The sequence below is a fragment of the Mastigoproctus giganteus genome, chromosome 3, assembly GCF_048544385.1.
Source record: "Mastigoproctus giganteus isolate SK-2022 chromosome 3, ASM4854438v1, whole genome shotgun sequence".
In the NCBI taxonomy this organism is placed as follows: domain Eukaryota; kingdom Metazoa; phylum Arthropoda; class Arachnida; order Uropygi; family Thelyphonidae; genus Mastigoproctus; species Mastigoproctus giganteus.
In genome coordinates, this window is record NC_143577.1 from 98527649 (window position 1) to 98554183 (window position 26535).

Sequence of the window (26535 nt, forward strand, 5' to 3'; positions counted from 1 at the left end):
GTTGTATACGTTGACACTAATGACATTAAGAGTAGGAGATCTGCAGATTTACTTAACAAGTAATTTAGTTTTACTTCACAACTGTCAAGAAATTAGGCACCAGCTCAGCGTTCTGATCGTCTCATCATCTATAAGAGCTTGAGGTGTAAGGTAAATGTCACCTGAAATATCATTCCTATCCAAGTCCTTCATTTCATATCGCATCTTATGCAATTTTGGTTTTATTTTTTATTTTCTTTATATTTAATTTTAATTTTTAAAAATAATTTTAAATTTTATTTTGTAGTATATCTATCTGCCCTCCTACTATCTCCTCCTCCTCTCATTTCCTTTAATAGGCACTCTCACTCTAACCCCAAGGTTGTAGTAAGAATCCAAAAATTGTTATTTAATTTTGTACAGAATATGGAATACTTTTATATGGCAAGAACAAGAGCCAGCCAGTGAAATTCCAAGTGACTTTTGCTGCCTGATTGCTAAGATGTCAGTCACACCACATAACACATAACTGTCTTTGCAGAAATACTCAAAAGAGAGACACGAGGTGGCATTGAGAGAATCGGTTGGAACTGTAACAGGGTGCTTAATGATTTTGTAATAACTGAGAGAAAAGTGGAGGAGAAATTGTTGAAGTGAAACATTAGGAAGGCACCTAGATGTGCAGAAATTTGCCTTTAGCCAGCAAGTAGTTGATTGCTGGAACAAACTTGACAAAGCTACACATAAAATCCATGTACTTTCTGTACACATTGTACTGCCATATCAAAATTCCACATTCCTATGTCTGAGTAGCATCATGTTTCCAATGTCCTACAATGTCCACATTTCATGATTCAATCAGTATTTCAATTTTTTTTTACTATACTCTTAACATCAGTGTACAAAGATGTGCAGAGAAACTCCCGTTAGTGCTACTCCTTTAATAAAACTTCATACACTGTGTAATGTAATGATGATGATGGTATGTATATTTTATTTATTAGTTAAATTTTCTTTATTAAAAAAAAAAAAAGTCAAATACAGTCAGTCCTCATATAGCATGATAGTTGTGTTCCTAGAAACCCTCATGCAATACAAAATCGTGCAATATAAACAACAGGCCCTATGGGAAAAATAGGGTTAGGTGCTGGCCACCCAAGATTGAACACACATTTGTAACCAAAACATTACCAAACACAATAAATAATCGTAATAAAATACTTACATATTTTATTACGACTATTACGTAATAAAATATTGCTAATGCTTTTGCTTCTATTATAAGCAAACTTGTACTTTGTTTGATTTTCTATCCAAACAGATGACAGCCGTTCCATCTCTTCCAATTCTTTGTGTCTTAATCTAATGTATTTTAATTACACTTTGAGTTGTTGCTGCTATGAAAGTTGTTTTTATTTTCTCTGCATTCTTTCTAATTCTCGGCATTGCCTCATTTAGGTCTGTAGCATGTGCAATATCACATGGTCTTTCATTTCGCTCAAAGCGTTTCACAATTTCATATTTCTTCTCTATCGACAGAGGCGAACTGGCCATAAGCCTTACCGGGGAAACCCTGGTGGGCCGGAGGCCAGTGTGATTTTGGCCATAAACCCTAGTATCAGGCCACTACAAATTTTCCTGGGTAAAAATTTTTGATCCAGTCTGCCTCTGTTTATCGATATTGTTTTTCTTTTTTCTCTCTGAATCTGCAGTGTCTTAACCAGGACGCTTCCTTTTCACACCTTCAGTATTTTACTCATTTTTAGGGAATAAAGCACAATTACAAAACGAGGAGGCATATACACATAAACAAAGCTGATACACATAAACAAAGCTGCACGCATGTAGCAACTGAATAAACAACACCGTAAAGGCAGAGATACACTATTAACATCACACATTTTACTAAAGCACATTTCTGGGGGTTACTATCATAAAACAATAAAAACAATTTCCAGTTGTGTTTCTGCTTGTGGAATCTTATAAACTGGTAGCAAACTCGATCTAATTGCATTTGCGATTATACTGATAGCTGGAATTGCATGGGTTTTTACGTTATTATGGTGAAATGTGTTTCCCCTTCACTGATATAAAACACATAAATACATTTTCAGAATCTTCTCTTCATTCCTATCGTGTAGCATTCAGTTGGGGTGATTCCGCATTCGACTGTCATTTCTTGTAAACACAAAGGCGAATCATGCATAAGCAAATTCGGTTTGTGTTATATAAGATATCGTTCCCCTATTTATAAATCATGTATGATCGATTTCGTGTAGTGTAAACACGTGTTATACGAGGACTGACTGTATATACATAGAAAAAGTAGTTAACAATATTAACATTTTGATCAATTTCCGACTTTAAAATTTCCAGTTGTTTAAGTGTTTCCAACCAGTTGCCCTTAGCTGAAACGAAGCAGTGGGTTAAGGTGGAAATGATCAAATCCATTCGTGTAGCCAATCACTGCACTTCACACATACACCGATGAGCCAAATCATTATGACCAGTGAGTCGTTATGCAAATCGAAGCAACTGCAGGTGAACTACAGCCCGAGTGCGGGTCAAGATGCAGTATAAAAAACACCTGATACTGAGCTCCGTTAATAGTAGTAGTGGCATATGATGCAAGAAAGCAAGTGTATGAGCTTATGCAGCATCAGCCAAAAAAAAAAAAAAAAAAAAAAAAAAATCACACCATTGCCTCCAAATGCCTGTCCAGTTACTCCTTAAATTTATTCAACCTATCAACTTCACACGACAGATGGAAGTTTGTTCCAGCAATTAACCACCCACTGGCTAAAGGCAAATTTCCACACATATATTCTACATCTGTCTTTTCTTAATTTGAATTTATGCCCCCTTAGGTTCGTAATCTGAACAAGTGGAAGGATCCCATCAGAATTCAGCGTGATCAACTCATTCAAGGCCTTATGTACCTCAATCAGATCACCGCGCAGGTGCCTAGTCTCCAGCCACTGCAATTTGCAGAACTTAAGCCTCTCTTGGCAAGAGGATCCCATCATTCCCCTCACCAATCTTGTTGCCCTTCTCTGTACACGCCCAAGTAAATCTACATCCTTCCTAAAATCAGGCCTCCAGACCTGTACGCAGTACTCAAGGCGTGGCCTGACCATTGCCTTATACAGAGGGACAATCACCTTTTCCCTGCTAGCAAAATTCCTATATATCATTGACAAAACACAATGACCTGCCCTGGCAGCCTGTCTGCATTGCTCAGAAAACTTCATATCTGACTGCACAATTACTCCCAGGTCTTTTTCATTTTCTAACACCTTAAGTGTAGTACCACACAGTTGGTACGTTTCTCTGGGGTTACTTCTACCCATATGCAGTACTTTGCATTTCTCAAGGTTAAACTTCAGTTGCCACTTCTTAGCCCATCTGCCCAAATTATCTAGATCCTGTTGCAGTAGCACACTGACATTACTGTCATTAACAACCCTGCCAACCTTTGTATCATCTGCAAACTTTGACATTAAGCCTGATATACCTTCATCAATATCATTGATAAATATACAAAACAACAGTGGACCTAACACTGAACCCTGTGGGACTCCACTAATAACATTAGTCCAAGAAGAGCAACACCCATTGATTACCACCCTCTGTCTCCTCCCACTTAACCATCCTTTTATTCATTGTAGCAAATTACCCTTAATACCATTCTGCTCCAATTTGTACAATAGTGTTCCATGCGCAACAGTGTCAAAAGCTTTCCTGAAATCCAAATATATGATATCAAAATTATTTTTTGCATCCAGTTCCTTTGTAACCACATCATAATATCCTATCAAATTTGTCAGACAAGACTTTCCCTTAACAAACCCATGCTGTGTCTGAATTATTGCTGCAGTCTTGTCTAGATGATCCTGCAATGCATCTTTAACCAGTGACTCCATTATTTTAACCGGAAGAGAAGTTAAACTAACTAGTCTGTAATTACTCGTGTCACCCTTCGATCCCCCTTTGTGAATTGGGGATACATTTGCACATCTCCAGTCCGTGGGAACCTCCCCTGAGTCCAAGGACGCTTTCATAATTATGGTTAAGGGTTTGCTTAGTTGCTTTGCCACCTCCTTTAATATAACTGGATAGATCCCATCCACCCCAGGTGCTTTTCTTATGTTTAACTTCAACAATTTCTCCTCCACTTTGCTTTCAGTTATTCCAAAATCGTTAAGTATCCTGCTACAATTTGATAACCTTCTGCCATTTTCAAACCTTAATAATTCCTCATGTGTGAATGTAGATGCAAAATACTCATTCAGTTTGTTTGCTATCTGAGCAGGATCATCAACAGTGGAACCATCGATGTCAAGTGGACCGATCAGATTCATCCCCTTCCTTTTAGAGTTTATATAAGTAAAGAAATCCTTGCTGTTTTTCTTAGCATCTTTTGCAAAGGATTTCTCGTAATCTGCCTTCGCCTGCCTAACCTCCTTTGTCACCTGATTAAAGACTAGCTTATATCTGCCATAGGCTTCTGAGTCGCTTGATAATTTATATGCATCCCATGCATTTTTCTTCTCTATTACGAGTCTCATTAGTTCATTAGATAACCACTTAGGTCTAAACCCTGAACAATATTTCTTAATAGGTATGAAAATTTTAGTAGCTTCCACGATTAATTCCTTGAACGTTTCCCACTTAGAATTTACTGTTGGTAACATTGTCAGTTGATCCCACTGTACAGAATTTAAAAACTGTCGTAGAGCACTGTACTCACCTTTACGGAAGCAAAAACCCTTTCCTTTACCCCTGATGGTAATTAAATCTTTAAGTAAATCCCACATCAGTACACTGTGATCACTGCCACCTAGTGGATCCTTTATCTGCAAATTCTTAATACACGAATGATCACTGCTGATAACCAGATCAAGTGTATTACTTTCTCTGGTTACCTCTCGAACATGCTGCTGCAGAAAACAATCATCCAATAAATCCACAAAAGTCTGACTAGTGTGTGAGTGACCAACCCACAAGTTCCAGTCAATATCTGGGAAGTTAAAATCCCCCATTATAAGACATTCCGATTTACTAGCCCACTCTATTTCTCTGTACAATTGTTCATTGTACTCATTCGAGTCATTAGGCCTATAACAGACTCCTACTCTTATTTTTGCTTTCGCGGTGCTTATGTCACACCAAACTGACTCAACAGTGCACTGTTCATCTATATCAACTGGATGCACTTCTTTTGATTTTATGTTTTTCTTAATTAACAGCATAACACCACCTCCCTTTCTATCCTGTCTATCCTTTCTGTACACATTGTACTCCCAAAATTCCAGTTCAGCATTCCTTATATCTGTGTGACACCACGTCTCTGCTATCCCAACAATATCCACCTTTGATGTCTTGACCAACACTTCAAATTCATCAAATTTATTTACTATACTTCTAGCATTGGTATACATGCTCCTACTCCTATTCTTAGTTACCCTAACACATCCCATATACCCACCTATTTCAGGATGACTGCCATCCGTCCCTGAAACCCCCAACACCCCACGCTCATGGTCGCTACTTATTCTAATAGAAGTTGTGCAAGATTCACCTTCACCTCTGCCTACGGCTACTGTTAAACTATTAGTCCTTGTATCCCCCCAAGCTATCAGTTTTCCGACCCACCTAGCACTGCCTCGATAGCATTAGCAAATATTCTTGCACCCTTTCTTTTTAAGTGTATCCCATCCCTATAGAAGCAGTCTCTCCTGTTAACAAGTACAGTCCAGGCTGAAAAAAATTCTACCCCTTAAGTCTTGCACATTCTTTCCAGGGCCGAATTGATCGACAAGGCTCTCATCATATACTCCCTTCTATCGTGTCTGGGCAGAATTGCAGACACTTTCAAATTCAACCCTAATTCTCGGCTTTTGTTCAACAGTGACCTGTACTTGTTAAGTAATTCTGCCGGTCTCCTACTCCTAATATCATTGGTGCCAACGTGTACAACTATATCACCTTTTGTGCCCTTAAAAGATGATATCCACTCTACAACGTCATCAACCTTTGCCCCTGGCAGACATACCCTGCCAGGTAACAAGTGTTACTCTTGTTCTTCAGATGGGACAGACAGCAGACTTAAGCAAGTTTGACAAAGGCCAAATTGTAATGGCCAGACGACTGGGTCAGAGTAAATCCAAAACAGCATGGCTGGTGGAGTGCTCACCGTCAGCCGTGGTTAGTACCTACCAAAAGTGGTCCGAGAAGGTGAACTCAAGAACCGCTGGCGAGGTGTTGGATGACCATGGCTCATCGATGCTTGAGGTGAGCGAAGCCTCTCCCAGATGGTATGTGGCAAAACAGAAGGGCAACTGTAGTGCATCTAGCTGGTAATTGGAATGCTGGTGACAGGAGTAATGTGTCACCACACAAAGTACATCAAACCCTGCTGAAAATGGGGCTGCATAGCTGGAGGCCACTCCAAGTGCCCATGCTAATCACGGTTCACTGGGGACATCATCTACAATGGGCACGCGAGCATCAAAACTGGACCTTGAGTGATTGGAAGAAGGTCATCGGGTCCAATGAATCACGTTTCCATTGCACCATGTGGATGACCAGGTACGCATGCATCGTTTACCTGGGGAAGTTATGGTGCCTGGATGCACCATGGGACGAAAACAAGCTGGTGGCGGCAGTGTCATGCTTTGGGCGATGTTCTGCTAGGATACCCTTGGTACAGTCATCCATGTGCTGGGCATCTGACGTCTACCACCTACCTAAACATAATTGCTGACCAGGTACACCCTTTCGTGGCAACGGTCTTCCCCTCTGGCGGTGCCGTCTTTCAGCAGGATAATGCATCATGCCACACTGCCCGGATTATTTGAGAATAGTTCGCAGAACATGAGGAAGACTTCCAGGTATTGCACTTGCCTCCAAATTCTCCAGACATCAATCCCATCCAGCACCTGTGGTGTGTGTTGGAACAGCAACTCTGATCTGCAGCATCTCAACCATGGACCTTACAGGAGTTAAAGTATCTGTTGGTTACGTGTTGGTACCAGATACAACAAGACATGTAGAAATCTTGTAGCATCCATGCCTCGTCGGAAATTAGCTGTTTTGGCTGCACGTGGAGGACCAACATCATATTAGGTAGGTAGTCAATGTTTTGGCTCATCGGTGTGTTTTAGCTAAAATGTATAAACTCACAGCCAAGGTATGCTCTTACCTCAAGTTCTACCACATAAAATTGGGTGTCATTTTTTGACTGGATTTTTCACAAGTAAGGGATAGTTACACAACTTTCTCAAGTGCTATAATATGCACAACAAAAGTTTAGCAGAAAAGCTGCGTTTTTTTTTTTTTTTTTTTTTTTTTGTTATTTGGTTTTTTAGGAGCATTAGCAACTAAGGCCATATTGCGCCGGGAATATGCGGTGGTCATCCCTGACCTTTCTGCATCCTCTGTATTTGGTGGTCACAGGCTCGAACCTCGGTCTAATCAAGAAGCGTGTGCTACGCACTGCTGCTTCTGCCCACCTGGCTACGGAGGCGCCAAGCTGCAAGTGACAACCAGTCTGCAGCCAACTGATATCCTACTGAAATGTTAAATTTAATCCAGAGGGAAGGCTACTCGCAAAAGCAGGTATTTAATGCAGATGAGACAGGTCTGTGCTAGAAGAGGATGCCAGCAGGACCTTTATTTCTAAGGAAGAAACAAAGGTTCCAGGAATTCAAGGTCTCTAAAAATATAAGTATTTTTAGTAACAGCAACTCCTATAAAAGTATTCTTAAGATGGCTGAAACTCCAGATGAGGGAAATCGAGAGAAGTATGCAAGAATAAAAGCTTCGAAGTCACCGAAGAAGCTTCCCACATTGACAAAAGAACAAGTTCAAAAACAGAGAACAAAAAAAAAAAAAAAAAAGCAATGTTTGATAAAATCTGCTTCTCACGATTTTGATCAACATCAACCTTCTATATCAGCTTCTTATCAAGAAGCTGCTTCAAAGCCATACAGGTTTTGAAGGATTTCCAGGATCATCTGCTGTGGGTCAACTTGCTAGAACAAAGGCTTGTCGGTTTTCTATAAGCTAGAGAAATCCATTTAGAAGCTGTACCAATTGCAAAACGAAGTACAAGTGTTTCGTTGAATAACAACAGAATGATCTCGGCTAAACGAAACATTTTCCACTAATACCGGCTTGTGTTATTACCCTCCATAAATCTCAGGGAGGCACTTTCGATTAAGCAGTTTATGAATACAAGAAATATCACAAGAAACAACTAGTTTATGTTGCATTATCTCGAGTTACCGATATCAACGATCTTTACATTATTGCTGCAAATGGAGAAAAGAAATTTTATCATGGACTGAGAAACGTTACATCTACTCTTGCACTTCAAGCTGAAATGACCAGGTTGTTGAGTAGTCCTCTATTTACCATGCAAGATACTTGATACGAGTTCATCAGTAAACAGCAAGATCTTTCCATTCTAGCATTAAATTGTCAAAGTTTGTGCTCACAGTGATGATCTCACTTATGCAGTCACACAACAATCCAATTTACTTCTACTTTTTGAAACGTGGCTAAATAACAAAGAAGTAAGCATACCTAATTTCGATTAAATTCAAATGAGAAGATCAATAAGATTGTCATTCAATTCAAATGAGAAGATCAACAAGCTGGTGGTGTAGCAGTTTATCATAAGAGAGAAAATCATACTCATGTTGTTACTTCTCATATGGAAGTGATTTATCGACAAACTTCTAGCAAATTCGTTGTTGTTGTTGTGGGGGTTTTCTGGCGCATAAGCTGCTTTGGCTATAATGCGCCTATTCCTTTATTGTAATAATATATATAATATATGAGAATTTCTTGTTATGTTAGAAGAGGCAAAAATCAGAAATGACTAAAAACTCCAATTTTCTTCAGAAAGTTAAAAAATTCAGGGATATTTGCATTGTCACCAGTGACATTCTCTAGAGTTATTGGTTTGCGAAGGTTAACCAAAGATAGCAGGGTTGTATTTCTGTCTTGATTATAGTGTGGGCATTCAATGAGAATGTGTTTCACAGTCAGATTTAGAAAACAATGTGGACACTGTGGTGGATCATCTCCTGTGAGTAAATGAAGGTGAGTCAAATGTGTATGGCCTATTCTTGATCTTGAAAGGAGTACCTCTTCTCGTCTTGATGAACGGACACTGGAACGCCAAATTCTAGGATCCTGTTTCAATTGAAAAAGTTTGTTATGTGTTTGAGAGTGCCAGAGTGCTGTCCATTCTGTTAGGCATGCATCACGAATGATTTGTGGGTAGTCTGATGCTGGAACAGGGATAGTGGTTAAATCTAAGGTAGATGGATTTTTTGCCGCTTTATCGGCCAGTTCATTACCAGAAATTCCAGAATGTGCTGGAATCCAGCAGAAGGTGATCATTTGGTGGCACTCTTCAATCTGCAGTAATAATCTTCTAATTTCATTTAGAAAAGGGTGAACTTTATCTGTGGAGTTAGATAATGCCATAATTGAGCTGAGGGAATCAGTGTAAATAACAAATTTTAATGAGCAGTCAGAACAGAGATTTTCTAAGGCTAGTATAATTGCATATAATTCTGCTGAGAATATACTGAATTCAGGTGGAAGGGCTGCTGAAACAGTGGTATTTAGGAACACTGCTGCTGCTCCAACATTTGAGTTAGATTTAGAGCCATCTGTATAAATTGGAGAAAAGTCAAAATATTTGTGAGTGTGAGTTGCATGAAGCTGTTTCACATTTGATGCTTGAAGAACATTTTTTCCCCACTGGCAAAGGTAAGTGTCACAGGTGGGTAGAGGAGTAAGAGTCCATGGTGGTTGAATGCATGTTACTACTTCTTGTACAGAATGAATGGAAACTTTCCAAACTTGCATCAGTTCAAGAAGACAAAGACCAGCTGGTTTTACTATACTAGGCTTACTTCTGTAGAGGTTTTCTAATGGTGGATTAAATAAGTATGACTGAATTGGATGTGAGGCACAACTTTGTATTTTGACAGCATACTTCAGTAGCAGTGTTTTCCTACGTAGTGTTAACGGGGGCTCATGAGCGTCAATGTAGAGGCTATGTGCTGGTGATGTTCTGAAAGCTCCAAGTGCAATCCTCAAAGCACTGTGTTGAACTGGACCAAGCCAGTGCAAAACACTTGCTCTGGCAGAATCATAGACAGGAGCATCATAATCAAGACGGGATCGGATTAATGCCCTGTATAGCCGAAGTAAGGAGGTGCGATCTGCACCCCATGTTAGTGCGGATAAAGTTCTGAGTATATTTAACTTTTTTAAACAGGAAGTACGTACATTTTTAATATGGTCTAAGAAATTTAATTTGTTGTCAAGGATTAATCCTAGAAATCTGATGTTACTATTGACTGGGATGGAGAAGTTGGAAATTTGGAGTTCAGGATCCAGATGGAGTTTGCGTTGTCGACAAAAATGGATAGCAACTGTTTTCTGTTGTGAGAGTCGATAGCCGTTAAGGTTGGCCCATTGTTGTATTTTATTCAGAGATATCTGAAGCTGCCTTTCAATTGATCTCATGCTTTGGGAATGACAGGAAATGGAAAGGTCATCCGCGTAAAGATATGACTCAACTGTGTTTGGAAGCTGTTTAGTGATGGAATCGATTCTAAGAGCAAAAAGAGTGGCACTCAGCACAGATCCCTGAGGAACGCCTTCTTCCTGAATGAAAGTTGTAGAGAGGTCATTTTGGTATTTTACTTGAAACGATCTAGTGTATAGGAAGTTCTGTACAAATATGGGAAGGTTTCCCCGTAGACCGAGAGAATAAAGATCACTAAGTATGCCATGTCGCCAGGTGGTGTCAAAGGCTTTCTGTATATCTATAGTAACCATTACCAGATGCTCGTGTTTAACGAACGCATTGCGAATGGCAAATTCAGCCTTGATCATGAGATCTAAGCATGATCTGTTTTGTCGAAAGCCATGCTGACTATTGCTCATTAGATGTTGTGACTCTATGATCCAGACGAGTCTATTGTGGACAATTTTCTCAAGGATTTTGCTGAGGCAGCTTGAGAGATATAGGTCTATAGTTATGGGGATTGGTTGGATCTTTTCCAGGCTTCAGGAACGCCAAAACAATAGAGTGGTGCCAAGAAGCTGGATAAGTTTTTTCTAAAAAAATACGGTCGTAAAAGACCAGGAGGAGGCGCAAAGCTTTGTCATCAAGATGTTGCAGCATGATATAATAGATCCCATCTGGTCCGGCGGCACCATTACGAGCTGTTTTAATGGCATGCAATAATTCAGAATATTGTAGAGGTTTGTTATATGGCAGAATGAGGGCAGTTTGGAAGTTAATAGAATACCGTTCTCGACTGTTTTTAATTCGTTGGAAAGATGTAGTATAAGCTGATGTTGCTGAGATCTCAGCAAAAGTATTGCCCAAAGCGTTAGCTATATCCGAGGGACTAGTTAAATCTCGCCCATTCCAGGAGAGGACTGGAGAGGGTATGGTTGGAAACTTACCAGAGAGCTGTCCAATTTTTTTCCAGATTAATTTGCTGTCAGTATTTCTGTTAATTGTTGATGCAAAACGGGTCCAGGATTCTTTTTTGGCTTGCCTCTGTATGAAGCGTGCTTTTGCCCTTACTTTCTTATAATTTATCAGATTGGCTGTGATTGGATATTGCCGAAACAAATTCCACGCTTTATTTTTTGCTTTTTTTGCTTTGGTGCATTCCTCATTCCACCAATAATTATAGTGCTTTCGACCCGGTGGATTTGATAATGGTATTGTATCTTTAGCCACGTTTAAGAGATGCGACGTGATGTAATCTGTCACATCATCAATACGGTGGAGACGGATTTTTTCCTCATCGAAAGAGATTGATGACTGAAATTTTGCCCAGTTTGCTCTTGTAAATTTCCATTTCCTGCAGGGTTCAGTTAAAGGAGTCTGTGCTATCAATACCTTGCATACGATTGGGAAGTGATCACTGCCCATAGGATCGTTTATAACATACCACTCTATGGTCGGGATCAGTACTGGAGAACAAATGGAAAGATCTATTGCTGAAGTATGTCCAGTTGGGAGCTGAATGTGAGTGTGCGTGCCAGTATTCAGTATGGTGAGGTTTAGTGCATCTAAAAGTCTTTCAATGAGTCGACCACGTGTATCCAATTTAGAAGCACCCCATAGGGGATTGTGTCCATTAAAGTCCCCTAATATACAGAGAGATGGAGGTATCTGTATGAGGAGGTCTTCAAGTTCTTTTAAACAATAAGTATGGTTTGGTTGTAAATAGATTGAGACTAGTGTTATTGCAATATGGAGAGTTATACGAACCGCAACAGCTTCTATTTCCGTTCGAAGTGGGATATGCTTAGTTGGGATCTTTGAATTTATCAGGATTGCTACACCACCGTGGGCAGTATTTGCTGTATTGCGATCTCTTCGATAAAGGCAGTAGTTCTTTATCGATGGAGATATTTGCGAGGTTAAGTAAGTTTCTTGGAGACAGAGAGCAACTGGAGAATACTGGTTAATTAGATTATGGATATCATCTGTGTTGCAACGAAAGCCTCTGCAGTTCCATTGTACAATGAAGGCCATTATTTGTGTTTAATTGTTTGAGATGTATCTGACTGCTTTTTGAAGGTGATTGGTTTATGACGTTCCAATTTTTGTTTGTCTTTTTTTAGGAAAACTGGCCGACCAGTGTCCATTTCTTCTTCTTCGGCATGTATTTCTAATATTGGATCTTCCGATAGAGTAGGAGATGTCGCTGGTATTGTAAGAGGAGTGTTACTTGCCTGATCTGAATGCTTGGGGTTACTGGACTGTTGCTGAGAGAGGACAGCTCGAGCCCAGTCAGAGATTGATATGTTTGAGGGGACAGTAACTTCAGTTTGGGTGGATACTGTTTGTTGTTTTTGTGCAACATTTGCATAGGTACGTTTGGGCATGGTAGGAGCAATTATTTTCCTTGCTTCTTGAAAGCTTACCTTGTTCTCAACCTTATATTTAACAATTTGTTTCTCAGTTTTCCATCTCTCACAAGTTCTAGAATATGCAGGATGGTTACTTTTACAGTTGGGACATGTCTTTTCTGTCGCCAAACATTCAGACTGAGTATGATCGGAAGATCCACAGTTTGGACAAACTGGGTTTCCTCTACATGTTGTCTGAGAGTGACCATACTTTTGGCACTTGTAGCATCTCAAGGGATTGGGTATATACGGGCAAACACGGCAAAGTAGATAGCCAGCTTTTACTGTTGATGGTAGGTTTGGGGAATTAAATGTAAGAATGATATTCCTGGTAGGCATAAGGTTATTGTCTTTTTTAGTCATGATTCTTCTTGATGCAATAACATTTTGATCCTGAAGTTCTTGGGTTAATTCATCCTCTGTCACGTTCAACAAATCCCAACTAGAAATCACACCTTTGGATGTATTTAAGGTAGCATGGGGAGATACTTTAATTGGTATCCCAGCAAAATTTGAAAGTTGTAAGAGTTTCTCTGAATGTCTACTTTTTGTTGTTTCTAAAAGAAGGTCTCCAGATTGCAGCCTTCTCACAGTCTTCGGAGATCCTGCAATACTCTCCAGGTGTTTCTGGATGAGGAAAGGAGATAATTTGCTGAGAGGTTGTTCTGAAAGTGAGTGTAAAATTAAAAAGGAGGGAAACTCTTTGGTTGTTGAATTTGTTTTCAACCTCTTGGGTTGTGAAATGTCATGATCAATTTCAGTATGTGGCCGAGAGCTTGTCGGCTCTAAAGATGGATAATCATTTTGCTCCATCTTTGCTCCTTTTCGCCCTTGGCAGATGAGCTTTTCTGCCAAGGTTTCCGGCCCCGCCACGGGGAGGCAGGAGCAGTGCCTGGTGTGACCAAGCGAGAAGTAGTAGGGGGTTAGTAATAAGAATATGAAAAAAGAAAGGTGGCTTGCCTTTCTTGCTTTGTACAGGTGCTTTTGTAGCAAGAGCAGTTATAAAATAAATAGATTACTTAACGAGAGGAACGCAAAAGAACTATATATCACCTTTTGGAAATCGCACTATAAGGCACAGATAAATCGCTCAGTCACAATCGCTTGGCACCCGGGGCCTAGCAAATCCGTGAGTGTTAGACCTGATGGAGACATTTGTGCAGCTGAATGCCTTCTTCCTGACGGTCAAATGATATTGTCGGTAGTCATTTACATTTCACCTAACCAAAAGATTGAACACATCATTGAATTCATCCATTTTGATTTACTTGATTACACGATTGAAGGAGCTGCATTGCTACAACAATTTTCTCACAAGAAATGTGACTGAAAACCAGTGATACTTAGTGGAGATTTCAATGTTAATTTTGCAGATACTCAATCCAAACCTTTGACTGATTTCTTATAAAATAAATTTTGACTAATGTTAAATACTTCTAGATCTGTATTGACTACTAATCATGGAACTATAATTGATGCTGTGTTTCAAAGGCATTTACACTCTTTACAATTTCAAGTGTATGTATCATATTTTAGCTATCACAAACCCATTGTAAGTAGATTACCTATTGAACATGTATTGCAACCTCAAATTCATGAAACTGTTGAAAAAAAAAAATTCTTTAAAATGGTAAACGTGTTCAGATTCTTTTCATACTAAATCCCTTTAACCTTGTTTAAGCCAAGGATGTTTTCACATAAATAAAACATCTTTCATGGGTAAGGGTACAACACAGTGTACCCTGTAATAATAAATATTATAAAAATACTATAAAAATATTTAGGGGTAACTGTACAGGCTGACATGAAATCCTCTACACAGTACAAACAAGCTGCTAGAACAGCCCAAGGTTCTGTCAATAATCTATATACAGGAACTTTGCCATCAGGGAAAACACAGTTTCCAAAGCTCAAAACCTCTTTGAATGATCACAATTTGCAATGATGAGGAAATGCTTCAGAACACAGCACAGGAACTATTACCAAATTTCAAAAGAGGCCTATCAGGAATGTTTCCAGAAGTTGCAGATGTATTGCAATCAGTGTATATATCAAGGAGACTATTTTGAAGGAGATTCATCCAAACAGTTGGTAAACTTCCTCATTTCCTAAACTACTAGTTCGGTCCCCAAACTTTTTGATCACATTATGCATATTTATAGAAAAGGCTTATAAATATCCATATTCAGAATATGCTCATGAACGAACAAGGAACAATATTTTCCACTGCAACCATCCTATATTATTAAAAAACTGAACAGACCAAGGATAACATGATTCAGGGAACAACTATTTCCAAAAAAAAAAAAAAAAAAAAAAAACCTTTAAATATAACAGCATATGCTAACACAATGATATTTCAAAAGTGGTTACAGTCAAGTAACTATTCTTATTTGAAAGCTTAAATTGAAAATAAAGATGGTTTCAAAGTTAACTACACTAACAAAATATAAAATTTGCTTTTAATTTAATTCTGTACATACTACATATATGTCATCTTTATGTCTTTTCCCTGATGAACCGACTTCCCAAAACTGTAAAACGAAGAGTAGATTTTTATCTGGACACTGCTTCATGTTGGCCAAACAATGCAGAACAGTCATTTGGGAACCTGACAAATTTTGTTTTTAAATCATTTTAATAGTTATTCAAATCTGAAGTAAACTTAAAAGCTGAGAACAATATTCATTACATTTTATTACATTTTATAAAAAACAAGAGAGAGAGCACAACATAATGGGATTGCTAATATCATGCAAAAAAAAAAATTAACACAAACGACCGACATAATCAAGTATAAAACATGCTAATAGAAACTTCACTTTCTAAATGTATTAATTTTTGATTTATGTATTTTAGTTTAACAAGGTTAAATGATATGTACTACTACTAAATTTAGGTGGTTTTGCATTAATGCAATTCGCAACAAAGTATATGGCCAGTGATCACGAGTAGCAAGAAAATGGGTGGATGTATTTCATTGATTTTATTCATTTACTGTTTCTGAAAGCTTCAAAAAAATTATCTGAACATTATGTAGATCAGTGCATTGTGTAAGAGAAAATTAGGTAAAGACACCCAGCTGCTCTTGAATGCTGCATACAATACTATATTTTTTTATAATGTTATATTTTTTTCTATATTGTTACAAGAAAATATAAAACTACTTTAATATCTTGTTCTTGCCTTTGGTTTAACAAAACAAAACAGGTCTAAAAGAACACATTGAATAAAAAACAAGGAAAGAGTATGAGATAAACAAGTTAGCTGTGTATGCAGGTTAGGGTAGTGTATCAAAGATGCCTGAAATGCATTATATTTCACGCATGTTTGACTTTTATTTTTAAATTAATCGAATTTTTGCTTTTTCTGTGATTAATAGAAGTGAAAAGTAAATATGTCAATTTACTTAATTAACTAATATTACATAAAAGTAATTTCTTTCACCTCACATACCTAAACATAATATTCACATAATGTGTTTGTTCATATAGAATTTTTTTTTAATACAATATTTCTTCCCCTTTAATCGGTCACCCCTTTTTAAATTTCTGTATGTGGCACTGCACAAACTGCACGTTTCGCTTCTTTAAAAAAAAATAAAAAAAATAAAAAAAATTGTGTGCGTGTGTGTATATATATAGAATATAAGTAATAGGTACAGGAGTGGTAATAATAAATAGAAATATATGATGCAATATAAACCTGGGTTACTACTATGTAGAGTAGAAGGCGCCCAACGACTATAAATAAATGTTAGTAGGATATGCTTTTAATGTGGAGAGAACAGCAAAGTAGTGTAATCAACCAACGGGTTAGATAACATAGAAAGGCAGATTTTTAACATAGATTTTTTTTAATTTGTGATACTTACCGGCGAAAATTGTGTAAACGTAATTTAAATAAGTATGTTTTTGAAATAAAATACATTAAAAATAAATGTAGATTCGTTTTCATTTTCTAATTAGATAATTTCTAATAAAAAAGATACTCTATATAGCAAAATTTCTCTATAACGAATTTTTTCACTGGATTTATCGAATTTGTGTGAAATTTGTATATATACAGTGAAACTTCTCCTAATGGACACCTCTCTCTATCGGACATCTCTCTACAATGGACATTTTCGAATTCCCCAACTCTCCTCTATTGGTTTTAACATGTTTTCAGCTTCTGTCTAGCGGACATTCTCTGTAACAGATGTGGACAGGCAATCTGCACTGTTTCGTTTAGATTAGTACTTAATTTGATCTCCACATAACGGACAGCGGGCGAGCTCACGGCTCTTTTTCTAGGAACTTTTCTTCCGCATATTGCCTCAATCGTGTGTTTATTTTCTATTTCCAATTCTCTGAATTTTATCAAGGTTTACGTCGCGGTTCTAAACCCTTTTTCAAGAATTTTAAGGCACGTGTAAAACTTCTGATGAATTCGGTGTGTGCAGGGGGAGGGGGAATTTGGTCGGCCTTTCGTCTTTTCAGTTTCAGTTTTCAGTTTTGTTCAGTGTCGTGTGAAGTGCACAATGTCTTCTCGTAAACATTTAACTTTAAAAGATCAAGTCGAACTCATTAACGCGTATGATCGGCAAAAAAATAGTGTTCGCAATCTCACTGCAAAATTCAAAACCGGGAAGACGCAAGTAAGCGACATCCTAAAGATGAACTGCTCAAACAATTTTGGCAACACGGAAATGATCAGGTTCAAAAATCATTCCCGAAAACTGTTGGACTTCAAATTGACAATATTACGTATGAGTGGTTTTGTCGCGCACGTGCTAAAAAATTCCCATTAATGGGCCTATTATTAGGGAAAAGGCTTTGGAGGTTGCGAAATCTATGGGAGTAAATGAGTTCAAAGCTTCTGTGGGATGGCTAGACAAATTCAAAACTCGGCATAAAATTTCTTGGAAAACTGTAAGTGGTGAAGGTGGATCTGTTGATACTGGGGTTGTAACAGAGTGGACCATCAAATTGGAAGATTTATGTCGTGATTTTGAAGCTAAGGATATTTACAACTGTGATGAAACGGTTGTTTTTTAAAGCTCTTCCTGAAAAAACAATGAGTCTAAAAAGCGAAAGGTGCCAGGGCGGAAAAATTTATAAGGAAAGCTGACTGTACTATTGTGTATAAATATGCTGGGAAACTTTGAACAACCTCTTGTTATAGGAAAACCACAAAATCCTCGTTGTTTCAAGGGCATAAAGTTGAATCTTTTGAATGTTGACTGGAAGTCTAATAAAAAAGCGTGGATGACACGAGATATCATGAGCAAATGGACAAGTCACTTTAACCAAAACATGATTCGTCAAAACAAAAATTATTTTTTTCATGGATAATGCTGCATTTCACCCGCACATTGAATTGTCCAACATTCAAATCGTTTTTCTGCAGAGTGTCAGCCCTTGGATCAAGGGATAATAAAAAATTTTTAACTTCACTACAGAAAACATGTTTTAAGACATCTCATTGCAAACATGAACGATGTAACATGTGCAAGTGACCTTGCAAAGAAAATCAGCATCCTAGATGCGATTCAATGGATTTCCTCTTCAGTAAATGCAACTAGAAAACAAACGGTTGTGAACTGTTTTGTAAAGTCTGGCTTCTCAAACGCAAAAATTGAAGTTGTGAACAGCAATGTGGAGCAACAAGAAGAACAAGAACTTCAACATCTATTGATAATGTATGATACTTCAGCTACAAGTGACCCTGGCTATAAAGATATAGGCTCGAACCTCACTACAGAAGATGGTGCTCTAGATATCAATGACATTATCATCGATATTGTTCAAGAAGTTCTTCATGAGGATGAAGAAATGGAAGGAGGTCATTCTGTCAAAGAACATATTTAAGACGAACCACCGATGAAAATGGAAGAAGCGCTCGTACAAATCAATCGTTTAAAAATGTTTTTCGTCGATGAAGAAGATACTGAAGGACTTTCGATGGTTTCTTCACTCCAAACAAATGTTGAAAACAAAATTATCAGCCAGAAGAAGGTGCAGAAGAAAATAAGTGATTACTGTATGTATTTTTCTTAAGATAAAGTCATAATATGCATAGCACAATTGTATGTATATTATTTACAAAAATATTGTGCAAAATCTGTATATAATTTAATTTTACATTAAACGTTTGAAGGTTTTTCTTTATCTCTTGTGTATGTAATTGTATATTATTTACAAAAATATTGTTCAAAATCTGTATATATTTTAATTTAATTTTACATTAAACATTTAAAGATTTTTCTTTCTTTTTTTTTTTTCTCCCTCAGACTTCTTGTTAGCGGACACTTCTCCCTAACAGAAATTCTCTTCCCCATGGCTGTCTGTTAAAGGGAAGTTTCAATGTGTATATATATATATGTGTGTGTGTGTGTGTGTGTGTGTATATATATATATGAAGTAGAAGTAATAAATCTATTGAAAAGTGCAAAGATGAAGGCGTAATTACACAAATTTGTATCCTGTCCTGCTGCTTTGCATTTATAGGTCCTTAAGGTTGTTGCAGAACATCCTCTCAGATATGCCAGACAAACTGTACTTGCTACCTGAAAGTCTAAAATGCTGTTGGAACTGATATTCGGGTGACACTCAAGTCAAGTGGACCCAATTTCGGCAAATTCTGGTCAGTCTCTGACAGCCAAATCCTCTGCTTGCAACTTCACAATGGTGGGGCTGTTAGTAATCCTGGGTATAGCCCCATTGCGCAAGCACACTGATTCTCATCGACCAGTGCAACACCACCACTTTGCTTACTGGAGGCTTGAAGTGGTGGAACCCATGTTTACTCTCCAGAGCCAAGTTCCATTCAAACCTTCCCCATCTCTTATATCATGCAGAATGACTAATGTCTTTTGAGGTTATGATGGACATCATGGTGAGATCCAAACTTCCTTACATTTCGAGGGTACGGCTCCAAAACAGTATTCGCAGGCTGTCCACTAATTAGTACACTGGAACGAACCTTACTGGCAACTCTCTAGGAGGCTTCCAGATCAGCTAATGTATAATCTTGCTACTCTACTCTGCCAGATAGTTACTGGAGGGAGTCCGAGTAGTGTGTATGTGGGGGCACTGTCAAAGCCACATTATGTCAAGGATCTGAGTATATTCTTACCATGTGCGCCATATCCAAAAATTTCAATACTTCATACACATGCTACCCCCCCACTTTTGTTACTATTGAATATACCACGAATTGTCAAACTAATAAAGTAAGCTTATTTGTGAAAAGTTCTAAACCTCCCAAACACTTCCTAGTCCATTTCACAAATATACGTGGTCTCAGTTCTAATCTCAACAATGTCCATTTCCACTTGTAGTCTGCCAAACCCCATGTACTTTTTCTGATAGAATCTCAGTTATCGGTTGATTCAGCAAATAGTTTGAGCAACTGCTCACCCACCTCAGTTGCTCAAACTATTCGCTGTGTGATTCCTTTCGCCTCAAAGGTGGTACTGGTGCATATGTCCGTTCCAATATTCCCAGTCAGAGAGTTGGTAATTTGGAATCTCCTCTTTTTGATCTTTTCTAGCTTAAAATCTCTCTACCTCATTGTGTCAAATTCATCTCTTGTCTCCCACCTCCACTAATCACTTGGAGCTCTTTGACTTCCTATCTTTGCAACTTGACTTTCTCCAGTCCAACTTTCCTAACAGTGAGGTAATTTTCCTTAGTGATTTTAATGTTCACAACTCCAGTTGGCTTCCATTCTCTAGTCACAAAGACCCAGCTGGTCGAGATGGTTAATTACTAATGGCCTCGCACAGATTGTTCATTTACCTACCAGAATACCAGACAATCCTAGCCTTACAGCCAACATGCTTGATCTTCTTCTCACAAACAACCCCTCAGTGAGTGGTCCTTTAGGCACCTCAGATCACAACTTGGTGATTGTCTCTTCTCCAATGGAGCCTTTATCTCATGTCTATTCCCAATTTCGTGTTGTTTGGCATTACAAGGATGGCAAAATTGCAAAATTACAAGAATGCAAGATGACCTGCGAAATTTCTTTTCTTCTTTTCCTTAGTCGGATTACTGTTTCAAAACTTCTGATGTTAACGTTTGCTCAGATCATGTCAGCGAAATTATTCTTGTAGGAATGGAATCCTTTGTTCCACACTCCACTTTAAAATCTCATCCTTTATCTAAACCTTCGTTTTCCAATAAATGTGCTAAAGCTGTTTAAGAAAAGAATGTTGCATATCGTAATTGGCTTGTTTCCAATTCTTCAGTTTCATTTTCTACCTACACCAAAGCTCGCAACAGTTGCAAAGCAGTCATTAATCAGTCCAAACTAGATTTTGAACAGGCAAAGTGTAGAAAACTTAATTCTTCTCTTAATGATAGCCAAGCATTCTGGTCTTTTGCCAAAGCTATTGGCCACAACTTTTGTCCATTTCTGCTCACACCTCTATCAAAACCAGATGGTTCTGTTGTCACTTCAGCCAAGGATAAAGCTGACCTGCTAGCATTCCATTTTTCTTCTAACTCATGTATTAATGAACTTGGTACAAAACCTCCCACCATTCCCAACAGGCTCCATTCAATGCCTCCTGTGGTCGTCCGTCAAAATGATTTTGATGAATCTTGATGCCAAGAAAGCTCCATGTCCTGATGGTATTTCTCCACTTGTTCTCAAAAACCTGGGCTCCTAAACTTACTCCTGTTCTTTGCTGCCTTTTTTCACTTTCTTATTCCAAAGGTGTTTTTCCTTCTGCTTGGTAATTTGCTCATATCGAGCCAGTTCCTAAAATGGGTGACAAATCCCTCCCATCCAATTATCATTCAATTGCAATTACTTCTATTCTTTCTAAAGTAATGGAGAAATCAATTAACCACCAACTCTTAAACTACCCAGAATCCTTCCATCTGATCAACGATCGCCAGTATGGATTCCGTCAGTGTCAATCCACTGGTGATATTCTGTTACTCATTTATCAATGGAAACGTTTGGTGAAACACAAGCAGTTGCTCTTGATATCTCAAAGGCTTTTGATCGTGTTTAACATAAAGGTCTTCTAAACAAGCTTGCATCTTATGGTTTACCAACTGTTTTTTGTAATTGGTTATCCTGTTTGTTCTCTAACCACTCACTGAGGGTGATGGTAGATGGCTCTATCTTCTAACTTCTACACTAATGCTGGTGTTCCCCAAGGTTCAGTTTTTCCCCGCTCTTTTCCTCTTGTATATTAATGACCTTCTTTCACTGATTAAAAATCCAATCCATAGCTTTGCCGACGATAGCACATTGCATTCCACTTTGAGAAACTTTGCCCTGCTCAATCAGCTTCAACTTTGCGAATATCTACTACAAATTCCTTAAATGCCAATCTCCAGTATGACAAAGACAACTGAGTTGATTTCAATTCTTCTAAAATTCAGTCCTCTCTTATATCTCGCAAAAAGGATTCTTCAGCTGCTATGCTTATCTTTGGTGACACTTCAATTTGTTGGCAAGATGATATATCTCTTTTGAGGATTAACCTGACTTCTAATCTCTCTTGGCACAAGCACATTACAAATATTGCTTCCTCTGCTTCAAAAAAAAATTGGTTTTCTCTTTTGCTCTTGGTGTTTTACTTTTCTTGCAAACAGCTGTTCACTTTTTACAAATCACATATCCACCTTACCATGAAATATTGTTCCCACATCTGGGACGGTGCCCTGAAAACCTCTCTCAAGTTTCTAGATTCTATTCAGAAGAGTGTAGTTAGGTTAATTAATGACTCATCTCTAACAGTCTCTCTGTCCCCACTTGCTGTCTCATAGACGTACTGTTTCTGCTGCATGCCTTTTCTGCAGATACTTCCATGGGTACTGAACTCTTCTGAACTGGCTCTATAATTCCTGCTCTCTCTTTCAAAAGAGTCCGAACATGTGCCATCACCAGCCAACATCCATTTACTGTCCAACTTTAAAATCACCGAACCAACTTTTCATCTTCCTCCTTTATTCATCCCACTGCCGTTTTCTGGAACAACCTTCCTTCATATGTATTTCCTGAAAATTACAGTCTGCAGAAGTTCAAGTCTAATATCAACAAATATCTTCTTTCGTCTTCTCAACCTCCAACCCAAAGCATGGTACTAAGTACTACAGGTTCTAATACCTCTCGTGTTTGGGATTTTCATAAAAAAAAAAAAAAAAAAAAAAAACTGTTGTATTATTTTTCTCTCTCAAGTATCACTTAACTACTTAGCTTTTCTTTCCATTTTTATCCTTACTGCATATATATATATATTATTAGTATGCATAATCGGTTAAATTTTAGCTTATAGTTTAATGAATACTTTTGGGCAACGTTAATGCCATTGTAAGTATGCCAACTGAACATTATATGTGCCTGTATATATATATGTGAGTGTATGTGTTTTTCTTTTTAATTAGTGGTGCTTTGACATAAGTATTATTGTGCATACAAATCTGGTAATCAAGTTAGACCAACTAGGTTATCTTAATTCAGCATGGCCTATAAATATTAATTTTAAGAAGTATATTACTATATGATAATGAATTTTTCATTACACTTTACTGATGAATTTTCATTACCTGCGGCTAAAATAATATTAAAACTAATGGTTATGTTTATGTCAATACTAATTTTAAATAACAATACATTTACATATATTATAATATAGAACATTCCATCACATGGCCGTCAATCCCCTACTTCTTCGGGGGCTTTGAGTGGATTGACAGCCCATCTGATGTAATGTCTCATACCTACCCGTTTCTGCTTTCCCTATACCAGTTTTGCCTTTTTGCTATATTAATTTAACTTTCAAATTTACATTTTAAATTTAAATCTAAATTTACATTTTAAATTTAAAATATATCATTTACTTAATTTTTATTATTATTTTTTTTAGTTTAAATTTTTATAATCTTTCTCTACAGCAAACTGTGATAGGGGACACAAAACCCAACGGGTGAGTATCCAATACTGCGAAGGCTCTTACCTACTGTCCTGAGGAAGTTGTAGATTAGAATGAGGTTATTTCCCGCCTTCTAATTGTTATATAGGTAGCGAAGCTTTTTACTGCGCAGTCGCACTTACTTTATACTGTGTCGTGATGGTGCATTAGCCTCAGACCCCGACATCATATGCTAATGTCTGCTGTGGGGGGCGGGGTGTTTATTTGGTTGTTGGTTTTCTGTTAATACCTTATGAAATATGCCAACAATGGAATTTAAGTTTGTCTTATCAAATTGTATTTATATGAGTATTTACATTTGATTTTACCTTTGCATTTACATATGTTTTTACTGTTATTTGTACATTTGTCTCTGCCTTACCTCGGAATGCGCCGGTAATGCTTTTCTAAGGCATAACAGTGCGTATATGTCCTAAGGTATAGCTATATACATATATACAGCCTCTTACTAGATGATATTTTCTAATACTTTTATAACATTTTTATCTTATTTTTATCTGTGGGTGGGGGGGATTTTTGCTGAGGGTTGTAGTGGGGGCAGACGACGAGCCTCGTCCGAGCGCAAAAACACGTATAAACATGGGGATTAAATTTATTTAATGCTATCGTATTTTTTAGATAATTTTCAATGAATGTATATGGGTCGACATTAGGGTGGTTCATTCTAAGATTTCCGTGTATGGCTGCTTTTATATGATACCTACTGTATTGGGTGGGTATTTTATTTATGCTGAGAGTTTTAATGAGTTTTTGAATGGCTACCTTTACGCTATTTATATTGTTGCATATTTTTAACAACCTGTTTGTTTGATTTCTAATTGTATTTCCATGTACAGTCAGTCCTCGTATAGCACGATAGTTGTGTTCCTAGAAACCCTCGTGCAATACAAAATCGTGCAATATAAACAACAGGCCCTATGGGAAAATTGGGGTTAGGTGCCGACCACCCAAGATTGAACACACATTTGTAACCAAAACATTACCAAACACAATAAATAATCGTAATAAAATATGTATTTTATTACGACTATTACGTAATAAAATATTGCTAATGCTTTTGCTTCTATCGTAAGCAAACTTGTACTTTATTTGATTTTCTATCCAAACAGATGACAGCTGTTCCATCTCTTCCAATTCATTGTGTCTTAATCTAATGGATTTTAATTACTTTGAGTTGTTCCTGCTATGAAAGTTGTTTTTATTTTCTCTGCATTCTTTGTAATTCTCGGCGTTGCCTCATTTAGGTCTGTAGCACGTGCAATATCACATGGTCTTTCATTTCGCTCTAAGCGTTTCACAATTTCATATTTTTTCTCTATCGACAGAGGCGAACTGGCCATAAGCCTTACCAGGGAAACCCCGGTGGGCCGGAGGCCGGTGTGATTTTGGCCATAAACACTAGTATGAGGCCACTACAAATTTTCCCTGGTAAGAAATTTTTGACCCAGTCCACCTCTGTTTATCGATATTGGTTTTCTTTTTCTCTCTGAATCTGCAGTGTCTTCACCAGGACGCTTCCTTTTCACACCTTTTAAGTATTTTACTCATTTTTAGGGAATAAAGCACAATTACAAAACGAGGAGGCACGCTTGATACACATAAACAAAGCTGCACACGTGTAGCAACTGAATAAACAACACCGTAAAGGCAGAGATACACTACTAACACCTCACATTTTACTAAAGCACATTTCTGGGGGTTACTACCATAAAACAATAAAAACAATTTCCAGTTGCATTTCTGCTAGTGGAATCTATTATAAACTGGTAGTAAACTCGATCTAATTGCATTTGCGATTATACCGATAGCTGGAATTGTGTTGGTTTTTACATTATGGTGAAATGTGTTTCCCCTTCACTGATATAAAACACATAAATACATTTTCAGAATCTTCTCTTCATTCCTATCGTGTTGCGTTCTGTTGGGGTGATTCTGCGTCCGACTGCCATTTCTTGTAAACACAAAGGTGAATCATGCATAAGCGAATTCGGTTCGTGTTATATAAGATATCGTTCACCTATTTATAAATCGTGTATGATCGAATTCATGTAGTGTAAACAAGTGTTATACGAGGACTGACTGTATGTGTTTTGCTATATTGCTCTCCCATGGGCGAGTTTTATTGTATTGAAGTTAAAGTGGTCTCACTTATCACAGTGATGTGTATATATTTTGTTATGGTTGATGGTGATTTTGCTGTCTAAGTAGACTGCTTTCTGGTTGTTAACTGAGTTTGTACATTCAATGGTTAGGTCTGTTGGGTAAATATACTGTACCACTGTTCCAAAATTGTCATGGTTGATCACAAGGACGTCATCAATAAATCTGTAAAATGTAATATTGTCTGTGATGCTGCTTTCATAATGGTGCAGGTAAAGGTTAGCTATGAAGCACGAACTGCTAGAACCCATAGCTATCCCCCTGCATTGCATGTATATCTTATCTCCCATTAGTACATAGTTGCCTTTGACACAGAGTTTGACGTGGTCATTCCAATATTGTTTGCTGCATTTTATGATACTGTGATATTTTTGGTAGTATAGCAGGAGTACTTCTATTAAATTGCCGTGCGCTATACTTGTTATTTGGTTTTTAGGGGCATTAGCAACTAAGGCCATATTGCTCCATGAATATGCAGTGGTCTTTCC

At 37.7% G+C, this 26535-nt stretch overlaps 1 protein-coding gene across 1 annotated transcript in view; it reads right to left on the minus strand.

Moving 5' to 3' along the window:
* The window catches only part of LOC150088177 (ciliogenesis and planar polarity effector 2-like), a 175882-nt gene that overhangs the window by 128735 nt on the left and 20612 nt on the right, over nucleotides 1-26535 (minus strand). The window contains exon 3 of the mRNA XM_090370602.1: nucleotides 15432-15559. Within this exon, the coding sequence (XP_090226728.1) occupies nucleotides 15432-15559 (128 nt within the window). The remainder of the gene's footprint in view (nucleotides 1-15431; nucleotides 15560-26535) is intronic.